Raw genomic sequence first — 20,594 nt, 5'->3', positions numbered from 1 at the left:
GATGAATGGTATGCAAGGTCAATATACTAAAAAAAAGGACAGTTTTGGGTTGATTTTGGGTGGCATATTTTTATAGCAAGTGTGTGTTTCTGAAATGAGTAGTTGTGCCAGTATGTATGCACATGTTTGTATACACATATATATTTTAAAAATTATTTTTGCTAAAACTGGAAAATATGCATTAATCTATACTATGAATTAAAACGTCTTTACTCTCAATCTCATTTCTCTTGCTTTGTTAATTGCATTATTATAGACTCTCAATCACCAAATTACAAAGCCTCGACCGCTTTTTCTGATTATTACTGAACATGCTATCCCTGTTAAGTCTGGTTGACTTTACCCTCATGGTATCTTTCACACTGACTGCTCTGGTATACTTGGTATAATTCCATTGCCACTACCCAGTTAAATCCTGCATTGCCTGTTATCTGGACTTCTCAAATTTTAAGGTGCATTCATATCACCCAAGGACTTGTTAAATGCAGATTCTGTTTCAGTAGGTCTTGGGGTAAGACCCGAGACCCTGCATTTCTAAGTTCCAGGTGTTGCTGACACTGCTGGTCCTCAACCGCTCTTTGAGTAGCAAGGATGCAGAGTTCTAGAGCTGCCCTGTCTAATATGGTAGCCACTAGCTACATGTGGCTATTGAGCACTTGAAATATAGCTAAGTAGGCTGAAGAACTGAACTTTTAATTTAATTTTCTTCAGTTTGCATTTAAATCTAAAAGTTTTTTGTTTTGGTAGAATTGTATTTCACTTTTATCACTGCATCATTTAGGATATTAGTGTTGAACTGTAGTGTTTGTGTCAGGCATGTGAGTCATTTGAGTTGTATACATAAACACATAACTGATCTGGTCACTGTTAATGAATGAATTAATTTCAAAAACTTTTTACACAACAGTGTGATTATCTGAATATTTTATACAGACAGTATGAGTTACAGTAATACTTGTGTAAATCATGATTGGTAATTAAATTGAAATACTTATTTTTATTAGAATATAGTTAAATTATTTTTGTATTTAAAAAAGTAGGTGAAGGACAAAAATATAACAAGTATAAAATGTATAAGAAAGCAATCAGGAATACCAAAAAACTTATCCACAGACAGTGAGAGCTGGAGCATTAGTGGGGTGATGGTGCAGGGACGTCAGAGGGGCTGGAGAACTAGTAGGGGAGTCGGGGGAAGAGTGGTAAGAAATAAGGTCATTGAGGTTAGAGGGGTGCAGGGATGGGGGATAGGACTGGCTTTTATTCTGAGTGAGATGGAAAGTTCTGGAGAGTTCTAACAAGTTTTAAAAGGCTATTTCTGGCTGCTGTGTTCAGATCAGACTGTATGGGGGTGGGGCAAGGGTAAAAGCTGGGTGATCTGGTAGGAAGCTATAATTACAACACAGGCAGAAGATGATGATAGCTTAGACCAGTGATGGAAGTGATAAAAAGTGGCAGAATTCTCCAATTTTTAAAAAGTAGGGCCAACAAGTTAGATGTAGAGTGTGAAGGAAAGACAGGGGTCAGATTATAGGTGGAACAAGTTGATCTTTCTTCTGCTCTTGTCAAGTATCTTCACTGGCAATCCACTGTCTCAAATCTTAGATTGGTATTCAAGTGCCTATATGCTTTGGCCCCAACACAACACCTCCCCACAGCCCCCAAATGTTATTTCCTAATGCTTGCATCTTTCCATGTTTCCCTTATGTTCCTAGGCCTTTAATAATGATAAGATAAAAGAATACAAATCAAAACTATTATTTTTTAGGAACTTACTATATTACTGATAGTTTTAGGCTCTTAAACGCTAAAGAACTAGGAACAAATTATAAGACAGACATTATCATCACATTTTTAGATACAAACATATTAACAAGTAATAGTAAAATTAGCATACAAAAGAGGGCCCATTTTGACTCTCAAGATAAGACTTTCCCTTTCATACCACGATTTTCATGCTGCACCCTCTGCCTGGAATGCTATCCCCTTTCCATGTCTGGTCCACCTTCTCTTTAATAAAAGTCTCCTTATTCCGTCAGCCAGAATTAGGTTTTCTTCCTCTAAATCAAATCGTTAAAACAAATCACTTCCACCTCTTTCTCCACACCTAATGTTACTTCTTCTATTGTTAATAATAATGACCATAATAGTTAACATTTGTTGAGTGCTTACTTCGTGCTATATACATTTATACTATCATATTACCTTACTTTACTAAGTATGCTTGATATTCTAAAGCTTTTAAGTTCCAAGCATTTAGGAGAAAAGAAAATTTTAAGTAAATGTAGAAAAAACCCTACCCCTTAATTTATTCTACATGTAAAAATTAACAAAGAAGATTTATAAATGTCCACTTTGAGCATTCAAAAAAACACTAAAATGTAAATCGGCCTGGCCATATAAACTGATGCAAGTATTGAAGATACAGAACTAAAAAGGCATATCAATCAAAGTACAAAAAAACTTAATAAAATGGGGGTCTAAAAACTGGACAAAAATAGAGGACTTTTAAACACTTTTAATTTGGAAATAATTTCAAATTTACATAGGGGATACAAGAATAGGAATAGTACAAAGAACATCTTTATATCCTTGGCCCAAATTTACCTAACTCACAGATTCACCCTTTTGCCAACATGTCCATGAGTGAGAAATAAAGTATTCTTGTAAACCACTGATATTTCAAGGTTGTTGTTACCAAGATTTTGCATGTTCTCAATCTCTCACTTATATACATATGTACACATATATGTATACATATACATATTTATATACACATATGTATATAAATATATATACACATATACACACAATTTTTTCTAACCATCTGAGGGTGAGTTACATTACACTCATCATGGTTCTTTACCCCTACAAACGTTAGTATTTCCTAAGTATAAGGCTATCTTATACAACCATAGTACAGCTATCAAATTTAAGAAATTTAACATTGAACCAATACTTTTATCTAATCTACCATCTGTATTCCAATTTTGTTAATTGACCCAATAATATCCTTTATAGCATTTTCCCCATTCCAGTGCAGGATCCAGTGTAGGATCAGCATTTTTTTTTAGTTTTCATGTCTCTTTACCCTCTTTTAATCTGGGACCTTCCCTCCCTCTCTCCTTCCTCCCTCCCTCATCCTTTCTCTCTTTCTTTCTTCCTGTCTTTCTCTCTCCCCGTCCATCTCTTTCTTATGTCCCTCCCCTCCTCCCTCCCTCCCTCCCTTCCATCCTCCCTCCCTCCCTCTCTCCTTCCCTTCCTTTTCATTCTTTTGTTTCTTTATGTCATTGACAGTTCTGAAGAATATAACCCCCACCCACACCCCCAACACACACACACCTTTAAAAAAAATAAGGCTGTCCCTCATTTGGGGTTTGTCTGATGCTTCCTCATGGCCAGATTCAGGTTTATACATTCTTAGCCATAATGCTACATAACTGATGTTGTGTCCTTTTCAAGGTATCACATTTGAAGTCACACATGCCCATCTGTTCTTCACTGGTGATATCCATTTTTAGCACCAGTCTAGGAGTTGTCTGATTTCACTACTGTATAATTACTATTTTCCCCTTGCAATTAATAAGCAGTTTATAAAAAGCCACTTTAAAACCATGTAAATATGTAAATGTTCTGCTCTTCATAAAAAAAATGCCCCCTAGATTTAGCATTTTATGATTTGAGTCTGATCCAGCCATTACTGAAACAGATGCAAAATGCTGACTTCCCAAATCTGGCAGCTTCTCTGATAACTGTAGTTATCAGTCAGCACTCAACAGTCTATGATGAGAAAGAGCCCTCAGTTCTCCTCATTAACTAATTCATCTCTTTACTATGGTATGGACTCATGAATCACAATGTTTAATTATTTTGGTGCTCAAGTACTTCCAGATTGGCCAGTGGAAGGCCCTTCAAGCTGGTTCCTTGTGACATGATCCCATCATTTTGGGCATTTCCTTATTTTCTAGCATAAGATGTTTCAGGCTCATTTTGTACTTACCACCCCCGGCCCTGAAATCAGTCATTTCTCCAAGAAGCCTGGATTCTTATTAGTGGGAAATGGGTACTTAGATATGCTATATGCTCATTGCTATTGGGGTGTCTGCTTCTTGGCTCTTTCAGCTGTCAGAGCTAGGATTATATATATATATATATATATATATATATATATATATGTATATACACACACACATACACACACACGTGTGTGTGTATACATACATATATATGGGCACATATTATTCATATTCACATATATACATACATACACATATATTTTAGAAATGATGCATTCACAATGATACCTCCAATTCTAGTACATCCACAGGATTCTTTTTTGACTTCCTTCATTCTGCTTTGAATGTCTTTGCTTTTTCATTGAGATTCTGGCTCTCAACAACAATCAACACATTTGCTGAGACCTATATTACATCTTAAAATTGTTTCAGAATGGCTTTGGCCACACCTCTAAAATAACAACAAGACAACAAAACATACTATACAAGTTTTGGGATTTGTTTGCAATTCTTTTCTAACTCAACCCAACCTGTCAAACACTGAACATAAATACTGTGTTCATAGGTTACTGAAATTGATTCTTTCTTTTGTTTTCCTTTGGTATATTTATGGTATTCATTTGACATGCAAATGAATTAATTTATTTCACTTTGCTTGTAGTTTTAAGCTCATTTTTCCTTTCCCATCTTTCCTGATTTCTTTATATATTTTAAAAATATGTAGAATATTAACATGTCCCCCAAAGTAAAAATTACATAAAAAGGTATTCTCAGAGAGGTGTCATTCCCTCCTGCATCTTGTCCACTCTGTGCCCACCCGTGTTGTAGATAACCAATTTCATTGCTGCGTAGTTTATCCTTCCTTTGGTTTCTTTTGTAAAGATAAATAGATACACATGATAATTTCTCTTGTTTATAAATGATAATACTACATACACTCTTTCATCCTTTGCTCTTTTTTACTTGAAAGTATCGCTTGGAAATCACTTTGTACTACTGAGGAGAGATCTTCCTTCTCTCTCCTGCAGCGGCATAGAGCTCCACTGTACGTATGGACCATAGTCCATTCAATCACCTATGCTTAGGAGATTAAGGTAGTTTCCAATATTTCCTAATTACAAATAATATCACAATAAATACTGTGCACATCTATTTTAATATTATTAAAGGTATATCTTCAAGGCAAATTCCTAGCAGTGAGGTTGCCAGGTTGAAGTGTAAATGCATACATAGATTTGTTAGAAATGCCAAATTCTCCTTCACAGCTGCACGCCATTTTGCATTACCACCAGCAATGTATGAGGATGCCTGTTTTGAAACAGCTTCACCAACAGCGCACTGTCAAGCTTCTGAATTTTTGCTAATCTGATGGATGAAAAGTTGTACTGGCATATCTAAAAAAACAAATAGCTTTGTTGAGGAATAATTTATATATATAATAGTAAAATTTACTAATTTTAGGTATATGGTTTGATAACTTTGCTTAACCCAATGTCACAAAAGTTTCTTCTGAAATTTAAGTTTTAGTTCTTACGTTTAGATCTGTAATCCATTCAGAGTTAGTTTTTGAATATGAAATGAGGTAGTGGTTGAGATTCAATTTTTCTCACACTAATATTCCCTTGTTCTAGCACCATGTATTGTAATGAGCAGCTTTTCCTCATTGAATTGTCTGTGAATGTTTTCAAAAAACATTTGAACGTTTTCAAATGTTTTCAAATTGTCTGTGAATGTTTTCAAGTGACTCCAAGTGAGGGTCAATTTCCACTGGTATCAGATTGCTGTTAGCTCCAGGCTTAAAACACTCGGAACAAGAAATTTAGTTCACATAGTTCCCCGTTTCCCAGAGGAGCAGCTTCTCTGCGTTCATGTTCCAGTTCCTTTGGTTGTTGCTTAGTGTGTAATGTCCAGGTTTTAGAGTTGTTTTCTCTTGGAAAATGTCCTCTGCAAGTGTCTTGCTCAGTACTAGAAGCTGGAAGTCCTGTCTCAATGTAGATTTAATTGGTATTTCTCTTATTATGAGAAAGACTGAATATTCTTTCATGTTTCATATGACCTTTTTATAACTTTTTGGTGAGTGGTCTGTTCATGTCTTTTACCCATTTTTCTATATAATTTTTGGTTTCATCTAAACTGTTAAAACTTCTGGTTATAATTTGTGTATATGGATGCAATTGAATTTTGCATATTAATTTTAATTTTTTTTAAAATTTATTTATTTGGCTGCATTGGGTCTTCGTGGCTGCGTGTGGGATTTCTCTAGTTGCGGCGAGTGGGGGCTACTCTTCATTGCAGTGCGCGGGTGTCTCATTGCAGTGGCTTCTCTTGTTGCGAAGCATGGGCTCTAGGCACAGGCTTCAGTAGTTGTGGCACACGGGCTCAGTAGTTGTGGCTCGTGGGCTCTAGAGCACAGGCTCAGTAGTTGCTGCACACGGGCTTAGTTGCTCTGCAACATGTGGGATCTTCCCGGACCAGGGCTCGAACCTGTGTCCCCTGCATTGGAGGGCGGATTCTTAACCACTGCCCACCAGGGAAGTCCCTTGCATATTAATTTTATATCTTGCTGGCTTGTGGATTTTTCCAATGAGTTAGTTGTATCATTGATTCTATAGAGTTTTCTGGATTACTATTATGTTATCTGCAAACAGAGATAGCTTTATTTTTTCTTTTCCAATTCGTATGTCCCTAGTTGTCTTTCTAGTCTAACTGCATTTTCTTTTTTTGTGCTACTTCTATCAGGTTTAGGCATCAAATGTTATACTTGCTCCCAGAAAAGAATTTGTAAATTTTCTTTCTTTCTTTTCTTTTTTTTTTTTAATACTCTGAAGCCATTTATGGGAGATTGATTGCCAGAGGTTTGGTTAGATTCCCCTGTGAAACTATTTGGCCTGGTCCTTTTCTATAGGGTGGCTTCTTGGTAACTTTATTTCTTCTATGGAAATTGGTATATTAAACTTTCTATCTCTATTGAGGTCAGTTTTGGTAAACGATATTTTCCTAAAACATTTTAATAGGTGAGTTAATCCCAGTTATGTTAATTAAGATGACTATTATGTTCAGTCTCAATTTTGTCATACTGTCTTTTGTTGAAATTATTGTGTATATTTACTGCATTTCTTCATTCATGTGTCCCTTTTACTTCTTTAAAAAGATTTCATTTGGTAATTAGGAAGATGTGTATTTTCATTCTACAGGTTACATTTGTATTATTGCTTTTTATAGTGCCTGATATTCCCTCAATCTTTACCTCATCTTTTTAATATTTGGTGTCAGTTTTAAATAATATTCAGTGACTATTATACTTTACTCATACAACAGAATGATCTTATGCTATTTTCCCTTTTTTTCTCCCTTCTCCTCTCATTAAAAATAAAATTGCATCTTTGATTTTTGACAGACATGTAATGTTTACACATTATTCTTCTACTTGTGAACTCACTCTCATTTTAGTCTCAGCTATAAAATAACAGATAGGAAATGCTCACAGTTTGGAAATTCTTGTCAAAGTTATCCCAGGCATTTTTTGGCTGGGTGAAACTCACCTCTCCCAGATTCCTCAGGAATACATGTGTACATTATGCTCTGAATACTGGCACATTTTAAACTGTTTTTCTATGGCCTTGATATCTGGGAGTCAACTTGGTGGTATACAATACTCTTGGTTTACACATTCTTTCCTTTAGTTTCATGAAAATATTGCTCCACTAATGCCTTACTTTGTATGTTGTATAAAGAAGGCTGATGCTGGTCTAATTCTATTGCCTTTGTAAGTTATTTGACCTTTTCATTTGAAGGCAGTTTGCATATTTTTTTCTCTATCCTTAAAGTCTACTAGTTTTACTAGGATAGGTCCTATAATTGATCTTTCCAGGCCAAATTTCCCCACTATCCATTAACAGTGTCAGGTCATCTTATTTCTGAAAAGTTTTCTTGGATTATAGTTCTAAATATTAGTGCTGTTCAGTTGTTTTGATTTACTTCTTTAAGAAAATCTTTTACTTCTTTATTTCATTCTTATTTTTCTGGTTTTCTTCAATGCCTTTTCATTTGATTATGTTCTTCCTTGGGAAACCTGTAATTTAGTTTTCATTTCTGATATCATTTTGTCTTTTTCTTCTCTTTCTTTCCTAAGTTTTATCAACTCTCATTTCATTTATTCCTGTTTTTTTGTCATTTTCTAAGTCAGTTTTAAATTTCTGATTTGAGGTGTTTTGCTTTCTTAATGCCAAATGCTTGTTTGAGGATATTAAATTGAGTTTGCAGTGATGTGTTACAGTTTTTGTCAGCTTTGTGGTTGAATTGTTTTGGAGTTTTCATTAGGAGGAAAGCTTTAATTCATATTGTCTGATTTTTACAGTTGTCTTGTAATGACAGGGACAGTTTTTTTTTCCAATTCCTTTTTCTTTCATAGAAAGAGTTCTCAGTTCAACAGCACCCTCTTCTGTGCAATTTCTTTTATGGATCATGTTGTTGATGGTCATAGTGGAGGGTAGATAGAGGAGGTTTGGTATGTCTTGTTTCTCTTTCATTTCTGCAAGATCCTTAATTTTCCCCTCTTATTTCCTTGTTTCTCTTTATTTCCTAATCTCCAGGGGATACCACCCCTTCTCTATTTGATTCTTCCCCAGAAGCAATGATTCTCGAAGGCTGCCACTTCTGGTTGCACACACTTTCTCAAGTCCTGAGAACCACAAAAACCAGGCCTCTGTTCAGTATTTTGGCATTAATAGTGGCATTTTTCTCTTTCTGGGGGTGATTTTATTTGTAGTATTTCATCTAATTGCTCTGTTTCTCCTTATTCTTTTTCAGAGTTTTTAAGCCGTAACTCCTCTGCTCTTTGTACCCCAGGTTTCAGTGGCAGGCAAGTTGCAAGAATTTGTTGGAATTTTTAAACTATTTGTATGTAGTTTGAAGGTTCTGGTGTTCCCTGTCCAATAGCCATATTTAAGGTATGGGTCCTGGGAATTCCCTGGCAGTCCAGTGGTTAGGACTCAGTGCTTTCACTACCATGGGCCTGGGTTCAATCCCTGGTTGGGGAACTAAGATCCTGCAAGCCAAGTGGCACAGCCAAAAAAACCCCCAAACAAACAAACAAAAGAAACCAGTATGGGTCCTGTATGGTTTTATTTTGCTCTGTAAATTTTATGTTTTCTGGGAGGATAATGTTGGGGAGATTCAAAATCAGGTGATTGCCACTGATCTATAACAATGGTCTCTTAACTTCCTACTCTTATTAATATTTTATTTGTTTGTTACTTGTATCTCTATTTCATGATGATGCTGTTGTATTTTTTTGCTGTAAGTTACTTAAAATTCTCTGAAGAATGATGCAGAGTGAAAATTAATTATTTAAAAATTAATTAGTTAATTAATTTTTGGCTGTGTTGTGTCTTCATTGTTGTGTGCAGGCTTTCTCTAGTTGCAGCGAGCGGGGGCTACTCTTCATTGCAGTGCATGGGCTTCTCATTGCGCTGGCTTCTCTTGTGGAGAATGGGCTCTAGGCACGCAGGTTTCAGTAGTTGTGGCACACGGGCTCAGTAGTTGTGGCTTGCAGGCTCTAGAGCGCAGGCTCAGTAGTTGTGGTGCATGGGCTCAGTTGCTCCACAGCATGTGGGATCTTCCTTGACCAGGGATCAAACCCGGGTACCCTACATTGGCAGGCGGATTCTCAACCACTGCACCACCAGGGAAATCCCAAATTTTTACTTTTCATTATTAAAAAATAAAATTAAAAAATGCTCTGCTTTGGAGGTTTTTGTTTTTTGCTTGCTTTGTTTTTATCTTTAATAAGATGAGTATGAGTAACAGAAGAAAAGAAAAAGGGAAAATAAAAGAGAAAGAAAAAAAGAAGAGAAAAGCAATGAGATGGATCATTTCAGTCCATAGATATCTGGCTTTGAAAGCAATTTCCAAGAGGAGTTTTAACATTTCCTTTGGTAGCAGGAATTCAGCATGGGTACAGCCGCTATGAGTGATCGCTTTTAAGATCTATACTATTTTATACTATACTGTTTACATCTGTAAGCTCTGGGATATTATACAGCATCAATACTTTGTAATTATACCTCATATGTTTATGCACACATATACAAAACACATATATACAATACATACACTTACTTGTTTCACATTTTGGAGTTCTTCTGTCAATTGTTTCCTTTGCCTTTCCGATTGAAATAATTTTTCCTATATTTAAAAACCACTGAATTAATAACTTGTTATGAAGGTATCAATGGGTATGATATTTAGGGCTTTGTTTCAAAGCTTATAAATTCCCCAAACATCCAATTTCTACAATTTGAAAATGTAGTTCCCAGTCATTTTTCTGGCTTTACACATACCATCTAAAAGTAATTAGTTATTTACAGTATAATTGTGGTGATGTAAACATATTTTCTGTTACTATAATTAGTCACTTTTTTTGGAGGGGGGTCCGGCACCATGCAGCTTGCAGGATCTTAGCTCCCTGACCAGGGACTGAATCCAGGCCACAGCAGTGAAAGCCCGGAATCCTAACCACTAGCTACCAGTGGACTCCCTGTTAGCCGCTTTTTAAAACCTCAAAATCCAAGGTCCAAAATAAGTCAATCAGGATCAGAATGTATAAATATTAACTAAATGTTGGGTAATAGCTATCATTGCCAAAGAGCTTGCAAATTGAAGAGCATTATTATTACAACTTAGAGTGTCTCTTACTATACTAAAGAGGACTATGAAACTGGGTTAACTATTATTTTCTTAATTTAGTTTAATTTTGGAAGATTATCCATAAAACTGAAGATATGACTGGTATAACCAAAATATGAAATAATAGTTACTAAGGAAGAATAACATTAGGCATGTCAATCAAATATTAAAATCTTTGAACTTAAAATTCAGTTGAGCAAATATCCTAAAATGTTCAATTTTGTTAAGTATGTCATAAATAAATCTACATGTTTTTGATCAAATCAGAGATACTAAGAGTAATTTAAGAACCATATTACTATAAACCCAAGCAGAGGAATTGCTGGAAGATTATATTGAGTGGTAAATATTCATGGCAGCATTGCAGGGTTTACAGGAAGCAATTCGCTTTCTGTTATACTTCAGCTCATTCTTGTCTAACAGATGAAATGAAAGTACATGACAATGAATATAATATAGCAATCTAATGAATCTGCCACAGACCAGAAGTCAAGAAACTGCTGGCTCCTGGGTTTTATGCAAGTCACCTTCACTTTTTGTGTCCTAGTTTTTTGTATCTGTAAATGGAAAATATATCTATTTTCATTCAGCTTTGCAAAGCAGTAGCAATGTGAACTCTGCAGAAAGGCTTTAAGTTAAATGAGGCCCATGGCAGTTTTAAAAATCATTCTTGCAAAATAAAAATTAGCCATTGGTATCAAATTTTCTTGGCTTCATTTTTTTTTGTACCTCAAATCAGACATGAAGAATAGAGATGTCACAGGATAATGGGAAGTGATGAGAGACCATCTACACACTCCATGAACTTCATTTAACAACCTCTGCTATTTGTGTGTGTGTGTAATATCAATACAAGCAGAAAAACTCAAAAGTGCAAACATTATCTCAAATGAAATATTTATTGCTTTGTACAATCTTTTCTATAGTTAAACAAGTGGTTCTCAGCCAATAGATAGGTTCTCAGGTAAAGGAAATTATAAAATATAGAATATATTTCACCCGTGCTTTTAGGTTTTGTCACAGTAGGATATGCTCAGTTATATCCCAAAAAATTTTAAATGTGAATCCTGATTTACTGAATAGCTCCTCAGGAAAACTTTGTTTAAATGTTAAATTAAATTAAAATTCTAATAATTAATACTGATATTCCAATAAAAAACAGGAATATATCACTAAATTTAACAATGATAAACATTAGGGAAATAAAAAAGATCTGAGAGCCTCAGAAAATTCTGATGAACTGTAAGACTCAACGACTTATGCAGAGTAAATTATATAAAAATGCTGTCTTACCAATGTAACCAACCCTGGAGATGTTTTCTAAGAGAATATGAGGAAACTACTGTCAATATATATATATATATATATATATATATATATATATATATATATATATTTTTTTTTTTTTGCGGTAAGCGGGCCTCTCACTGTTGTGGCCCCTCCCGTTGCGGAGCACAGGCTCCGGACGCGCAGGCTCAGCGGCCATGGCTCACGGGCCCAGCCGCTCCGCGGCACGTGGGATCTTCCCGGACTGGGGCACGAACCCGTGTCCCCTGCATCGGCAGGCGGACTCTCAACTACTGCGCCACCAGGGAAGCCCATGTCAATATATTTTTAAAACTAAATTTATATTTTTCATCTTAACTCTTGTTACACAAAAAAATGTGTATAGTGGTTTCAAAGATGTAAAAAGAAATATAAAATATTCCTTTAGTAGTAAAATGCTTACATTTGGACGTAACATGAATTGGTAATAGCTTTTGAAAGGAAATTTGACAACATGTAAAATTTTATGCATCCATATTCTTTGATAAAAGCAATTCGGCTTTCAGAAATGTATTCAATTTGTACTTTTACAACCGCACAACGGCCCAAAGATACATCTACAAAGCTACTTATGATGGAATTATTTTTAATAATGGAAAACTGGAAATAGCCTAAATATCCATCAATAAGGAACTGGTTAAATAACCTAGAATAGAACCTTTTGATGATAGGAGAGGCATTAAAAAGAATTAGGTAGATCTGTATATGTTAACCTGAAAAGTAACCAAAGATATAATGCTAACAAAGAGAAAAAAAGAAGGCAAGTTGTAAAAAAGTGTGTAATGTATGCAATTTTGTAAAAGTTAAAAAATATATACACATGTATTTTTAAACATATGATTGCTACATAGAGAAAGTCTCCCAAAGGATAAACAAGATGTGTTAAACAATGGCTTCCTCTAGAGGTCAGAATTTAAAAACTAAGGTAGCAAGGAAATTTCTTTCTTTCTTTCTTTCTTTTTTTTTTTGGTGTAAAGATTTTGCTTTAATAAAAATTAAACAAATAATAGAATTTCACTTATTTAAGAAAATAATTAAAAGTAATTAAAAAATATATTCCTATGGTGAATTAATGGTAAATCAAGTAGTTATGTTGCTTTTCTTGAAGATTTGAAAAATATAATGGCTTTCTGTAAAACTTAGGATATAATGTAAATTTAATATTCTACTAAACATGAAATGAAGACATATAAAGAGAACCAAAATCTTAAAGTATATTTGGGATATACTGTGTTTTTATTTCCCTTAAACCACATTGCCTTAATTCTAAATTATGTTAGCGAAACAAGATGTCCCTGAAGCATTCCCATGAACATGGGAGAAAATGTATTTCCCAATGAACATCTGAGGATCCAAAACTGTCATGGCTTGTTTTGTGGGCTTCTCATCTAATCTTTGTTGGCTCCTTATTCTTGCCATCAGCGTAAGAAAAAACAGGGGTGAAAAGTAGCTAGATCAGAAGGGATAACTAAAAAACACTGTTCACATTGAATCTTAGATGGAGACTGTGAAATATAAATAAGTGTGTGAACTAAAAAATTAATTCTCTAAAGGTCAGCTGAAGAAATAAATATCAAATTACTTGGTATTAACATTCAATGCTAAGCTATTTGATATTAATATTCTTTAAAAAAAAACTAAGCCCCGATACTGCAGAATTCAACAGAATGTAATTTTCTTTCTTTTCATTTTTCTAAAGAAAATATAAGGAAGCTAAATTGGAGATTACCTTAAGTGTATTCACTTCTTCCAAGGCATCATTTCTTTCATGCTTAAGCCTTTCCATTTCATCTGCTTCTAAGGAATCACAGGGAAGAAGCTGTCAACATTAAAATATAAGAGAAAAGTTATATATTAGATACTAATTATGAGAACATAAAAATCCTTTTTGATGAGTCTTAGGCTTTTGCATTCCAATAACAAGATTCAGTTTCTTACTTTGGAGTCATTTCATTAGATAAAAGAGAATATTAAAGTAATCTGGGGTAACTTAATTCATTTAAGCTTAACCTTATATTTTTGTTACTAATACAGAATTTAGATGATTATGAGATATACACACTCTGTTCTCATTTTTATTATTCTTATTTTAACAATATAATTTTTCCTTAAAGTCCAAATTTTAAGACTGTGTTTATAATGTATGTGTTTATATATATATATGTGTGTGTGTGTGTGTGTGTGTGTGTGTGTGTATACACACACAATGGAATATTACTTAGCCATAAAAATGAATGAAATAATGCCATTTGCAGCAATGTGGATGGACATAGAGAATATTATGCTTAGTGAAATAAGTCAGAAGAAAGGCAAATACTATATGATATCACTTACATGTGGAATCTAAAAAATAATACAAATGAATGTATATGTAAAACAGAAACAGAGTCACAGACATAGAAAACAAACTTGTGGTTACTGAAAGGGAGAGGGAAGGGGGGAGGGACAAATTAGGGGTATTAACAGGGATTAGGGATTAACAGATACAAAGTACTATATATAAAATAGATAAGCAACAAGGATATACTGTATAGCACAGGGAATTATACCCAGATTCTTGTAATAACCTATAACGGAATATAATCTGGAAAATACTGAATCACTATGTTGTATACTTGCAACTAACATAATACTGTAAATCAACTATACTTCAATTAAAAAGACTTTATGAGTTATCAACATAAACTACTCCTTAAAGATGTCCACACCAAGTACATGGTATATAAGGCTAACAAAATGCTGGACGTTATCAACCAAGATAGTTTACAGGAACCCAGTAAAGCACATTAATTGATTATGCCTATTATTGTTTTAACTAAATGAAATATAATGTAACAGCCAAAGTGGCTTAAAAAGATTCCTGCACAGAAACTGTCTTGAAGATACTATTAATAATTCATGCACAGGTGAATAACAACAACAAAAAATAGCAGAAATGACAATTTCTCTTACTTCTAGCTTGATCTCTGACAGTTAATTATAAGGTAAAAAAAATGGCAATCTTATCAGAGATAAAAATCCAAGTCTAATTATAGCCATCTTCTATGCAGAAGTTATAATAGAACTAAAAATAAAGTATAGAAAATATGATTTATAGGACCAAATAGAGAAAGTGATTGCTATATAAGTATGAGCTTTAAAGCAGGGCCCTTCAGATAGGAGAGGTGAATGCAGAGTAGGAAAAGATAATACAAATAGTTAATAATATCAACCATTTATTAGGAACTTTGTGCAGATACATTGCTAAGGGCTGTATATATTCAATATTAAATGCTTACCATAACTTTGTGTCTATTTTACATGAGGGAATGGGCTCAAAAGGTTAGTAAAATGCCTAAGGTTTCACAGCTAGTAAGTGGCCATTCCAAGATTCCCACAGAGATCTGACATTAGTCTGTGATTTTTTACTAACTGCTCAACAAAAAATCATGGTGGTATGGATATGATAAACTCAGATTTGCTTTCCAAGTCTTAGAATAACAGAAGTTGGGGTCATTCCTCAAGTTTTTGCAGAAATATTTTTCCTAAAATTATTGGTTCCTTTTGTTCTGACACATTTGCTTTTGTGTACCTATGGCCATTGTCCATAATAACATGATCTCATATTCTTCATCTGTCTCTGTCATTCTATTTCATAAGTAGTCACAGAATTCATTCTTACACTGTTTTAGGTTACTTCCAAATACAATTTCAAATGTAGCAATATTTCCCAAAATGTGTTCCAAAGGATATTAATTAGATTTGTATAAAAGCATAACTGGGTGATGGTGATGGTGATAGTGGTCCTTGTAGGTCAGGTAAGTTAGAGAACTGCAGGATTTAGAAAAAAATAACTTTCTTTCCTGCAGGGCTTCCAGTAGCTTTGATATGCTAATAAGCATTTTGAATATCCCAAAAGGTAACATAATGACTTGTTTTCCTCAAGTTTTCCAACCATATTACACACACACACTCTCCTTTATTTTGTAGTGTCTCGTGGGACTAATGTCTACCAAGCACATTCTGGGAAACACTGCTACTATACATTCAGATGGTCTTACTCTATTTTGTTATCTTAAGAAGTAAAAATAAACAATTCAGGAGTTTAAATGAGAATCTAGATAACAGAGCTATCATAATTTACTAAGATAAATTATGGATTGGGATTTTTAGGGATGTAATCATAAATTTTTGCATTTAAAATGAAGGTAAGTCATGCATAAAAGAGTCCATGGTACCATTTTGGGAGGCAAAACACTAGGCGAAAGACATAGAACACACCATGAGTTAAAAAAAAAAAAGTTTTATAACTTTATTGCTATTTTAGGGCTAAACAGAAAAAAACTGGCCATAGATATTACTTGTGAATTCTTTGAAAAGCCCCTTTGTACCCAGTGACTTTCCAAATATGCTTCAACTAAGCAAGCAGCAAATGAAATAAATAAATTGTTGCCATTTAACATGAATGATTCCAGACAGATACCTATTTTCTAATATACCTCCAGTTCTTGGACTTTATCCTCCTTTCCTGCCTGGCTCCCATGATATAATTTTTGACCCTCAGGCCCCTTGACCTCTGCGATACCTGGTACATAATACTATAAATCATTTCTACTCTGCTTTCTCACATCCCCTATGGAGATATCAAGAGATACTTCAGAAAGTCACTGCACTGAGCTGAGCAAGTCTGACCTCAACTCTCCATTCACTGTGCTCCATCATCATAATTTTTAAGTTATTTGATTTGTGCCAATTCTCGATAGCCACTATTGCACTGGTCACCTTCCTAGCCTCAATCCTTTTTAAACAGAACAAAACAACCACCTCTGTTTCAGTCTAATTTTATTGATAAACCCTTCCATTACGAATCCATCCAATTACATCCTTTCCTTAAAATTTCTGTGTATTCCCCTTTTTCCCCTTCCATTTCCCCTGCTTACTCCTTTTACTTCTTATAATCTGGTTTACGTATCTTTCCTCCCATCCCCACATTTCAAAAATAATTACCTGTAGTGTCACCAAACAACCTGCTATTTGACAAAATAAATGCCTCTCATCAACTTGCTTAACCACTTTGCTACATATAACATTGCTCAAGCCATTTGTTCTTGAAACTTTCTCTTCCCTAGGTTTTTCATACTCTACTATCTCATCTACCCTCAGAATATTTAGGCTGTTTTGACTTAATTTCACTTCTACTCCTTAAATGGGGGAAAAGGGAGGTTCCCCAAAGTTTGTCCCTTTCCGCTGCCTTCTCTACAAGCTCTCCCTGAGTGATAACATTCACTGCCATGCTATCATAACTATCATCCTCCAGATCATTCTCAAATCCCTCTCCTGGTGTCCAGTTCCTTATTTCCAATTGCCTTTTGGTTATTTATACCTGTCAGCATCTTGAACTTACTCTTTCCAAAACACAACCCATCATCTTCTCTACCTTTCTCTTCTTATTCTCTTTCCAGTAAAAGTAACAACATGTCATTAATCATCCGAATAAGAACTTCAGAGTTATCTTTAACTCATTCTCCCTTGGTTCTGACATCCAAATGCAAGCCTCATTGACGAGATACTTGTTTCAGTAAATATCTTAGATCTGTCTCACCATTCCTTTCCATTCTCCTCATCTTCACCATAGTTTAGCTCTTTATTATTCCATATTTGGTAGTCTAGACTACCAACCACCACGTTAATCCCTTCCAAGATAACCAACACTATTTAAGATTACTATTTCTAAAATACCACTTTGATCATGTCATTATTCTCCTTAATGGCTCCTCACTTAACACAGGTACAAATTTCTAAGTTTAATATTTACTCTTCCTTCACTGACCTGCATGTACCCAATTATCTTATTTAAAACATAGATTACTCTCTGCTTACCAATACATTATACATATTGTTTTTCATGCTAATAAAAATGCTTATCATTTTCTGTTCACCTCTTGAGCAGATAAAATCCTATTTATCATTCAAAACTCACTCAAATGCCAACTCTGTTATGAATCCTCTCTTAATGTTCTAAGCTCTATTATTACTATGGCCTTATCACACAATGCATTTTTAAACTTTATTTGTAAATTTCTTTACATTATACCCTAAATTCCTTGAGGGGCAGGCTCCAGTTTTATTTATCTTAATAACATGTGCTGGAGCACCTAACACAATGCCACACACACTGTAATTGTTCAATACACATTTAATGTTTTACAGATGAGTATATAGTGAAGTGGCTATAAAGTATTTACTGCTACACATAGTGAGAAATACCATTTATATCAATGAAATATTATCATTCTTATTATATACAGTTCACTTTGATATTTTCCATTCTATTCTATTTCACTTGTTAAAATGCAATCCACTTAATTGATTTTGCACGAACCCCAATTGTGAAAAGTCTACATTCAGATACTTATGGTGTTCTGTGATTTTAATATAATCCATTTATGATACTTGATTAGTGTGGTAAAGCCATCACAATATCATGGACTACAGTCTGCTGTTGCTAATTTTAGAATACTGATAGATGTAGGCTCCAACCTTGCCTTTTCTGGGTGTAATCTTGTGCCAGTCACAGGTATAGCACTGTGTGAATTTTTTAATATAGCAATGATGACTAGAATCACAGAAAGATAATTATATTTTTGCTTCTAAACGCCATATTATTCCAAAACCAAAAGTTTTTTGTCAACTAAACAAAAGTAGGACTGACTATACTGGCTCAGCAATTTTTTCTTCTTAAAAGATAGTATCTCAAGAAATCTTATGAGTCAGACAGAATGATCAGCAAATGAAGCTAGTTACAAAAGAGTACATACTGTATGATTCTTTTTTACTATTATTAATTTTTATTGGAGTATAGTTGCTTTACAATGTTGTGTTAGTTTCTGCTGTACCGCAAAGTGAATCAGCTATGCATATACATATATCCCCTCTTTTTAGGATTTCCTTCCCATTTAGGTCACCATATAGCACTGAGTGGAGTTCCCTGTGCTATACAGTAGGTTCTCATTAGTCATCTATTTCATACGTCGTAGTGTATATGTCAATCTCAATCTCCCAATTCATCTCACCCCTCCCTTACCCCCTTGGTGTCCATACATTTGTCCTCTACATCTGTGCCTCTATTTCTGCTTTTGCAAATAAGTTCATCTGTATGATTCTATTTGTTACTGTGTCCATTATGCTTCCGTAAAGATATTTTTAAAAAATAAATTAAGAAAAATACAAGCCAAAAGAAGGGAAACATATGGGTAAAAAACAAGCATCTCTAACAGATGGATTATAAAATCTGACTCTGTTTAAGATGAGATGGTTGAGGGGGTGACCAGAGGGGAATTTCCTCACCTTCACAGAATGTCATGTCAGCATCATGACCTCAGATTAATTGATATATTATTTCACATGAGGCACTATACTGTTTTTCAACTAAAAAAAAAAAATTGGGAAAAATACTAAAAAATATATTTTTAAAAATTTGTTTCTGGTGAGCTGTTTGACAAGTAATGATTTTTACAGTATTTTCAAACTGTGGTGCATAACTCATTAGTAAATTATAAGACCAAATATTTAATGAAATAAAATTGAATATTAAATAAGAACACAAGGATGTAGAAAAGGTAAGTAATGCTTTGAGACTTTTGTTTCAGTTACATATGTGAGTGTGGTGAAGTAAAATGCATTCTTACTATGGATTTGTGGATTCAGGTCATTTTATGGGGATTCTTCTGTGTGTTGACAAGCAGAATACAACAAAAGAATTCTTGTAAACTGATATAATGACTCTTGCACAATATCTGATTTGAAGCCACAAACAGGAAATTATTGGCATGTGGGCCTTGCACCATTACCATCAGCACTTTGCTTTTGCCATCAAAATGCCACATATTGAATATATTCTTATCTGCCCTAAAATCATATTGGCAAAAAGGAAGTAAATTACTAATTTGGAGCATGAGTATTTCTTTGCAGTTGCTAAGAAAGTTTTGTATGCTCATACAAAGTACTCTGAATTCCCTACTTGACTTATATTGTAAGCCACCCAACAACCTTTGCCTTTCCTCATCATAAATGGATATGGTAGCTTTTAATACTTTTTGGCAATTAGAAAACAATGTTCTGCTATCAACATCAGGTAGATAAAAACAAAACACCTGGATGAGTGGAAGGAGAACTGTGCTCTTACAGCTTCAGTCTTCCTACTCTAAATGCTACATTTAGAGTAAATCAGATCTGCTAAATCAGCACTTCAATTCTGGGTGAACTAGGTAATCTCCTGAGAGTTTCCAAACAACCAGGTCTTTGGAAACTCTCATTCTCAGCAATGGGAACTCTCATTCATTGCTGGTGGGAATGCAAAATGGTACAACCACTTTGTAAGACGGTTTGGCAGTTTCTTACAAAACTACACATCCTCTTACCATATGATCCAACAATTGAGTTCCTTGGTATTTACCTAAAGGAGTTGAAAACTTATGTCCACACAAAGACCTGCACATGACGTTTATAGTAGTTTTATTCATAATTATCCAAATTTGAAGCAACCAAGATGTTCTTCAATAGGTAAATGGGTAAATAAACATCCAGATA

General features: G+C 34.4%; 1 protein-coding gene across 4 annotated transcripts in view; it reads right to left on the bottom strand.

Moving 5' to 3' along the window:
* STXBP4 (syntaxin binding protein 4) overlaps positions 1-20,594 on the bottom strand; it is a 182,059-nt gene that overhangs the window by 85,007 nt on the left and 76,458 nt on the right. For all 4 annotated transcript variants that reach the window (XM_032616291.1, XM_032616290.1, XM_032616288.1 and 1 more), the window contains 2 exons: positions 13,756-13,845; positions 10,134-10,199 (listed from right to left, as the gene is read on the bottom strand). In XM_032616291.1, the coding sequence (XP_032472182.1) occupies positions 10,134-10,199; positions 13,756-13,845 (156 nt within the window). The remainder of the gene's footprint in view (positions 1-10,133; positions 10,200-13,755; positions 13,846-20,594) is intronic.

Source organism: Phocoena sinus, chromosome 20 (genome assembly GCF_008692025.1).
Source record: "Phocoena sinus isolate mPhoSin1 chromosome 20, mPhoSin1.pri, whole genome shotgun sequence".
NCBI classification, from domain to species: domain Eukaryota; kingdom Metazoa; phylum Chordata; class Mammalia; order Artiodactyla; family Phocoenidae; genus Phocoena; species Phocoena sinus.
Note: the sequence above shows the minus strand (reverse complement) of the source record. Positions and strands in the feature narration are given on the sequence as shown.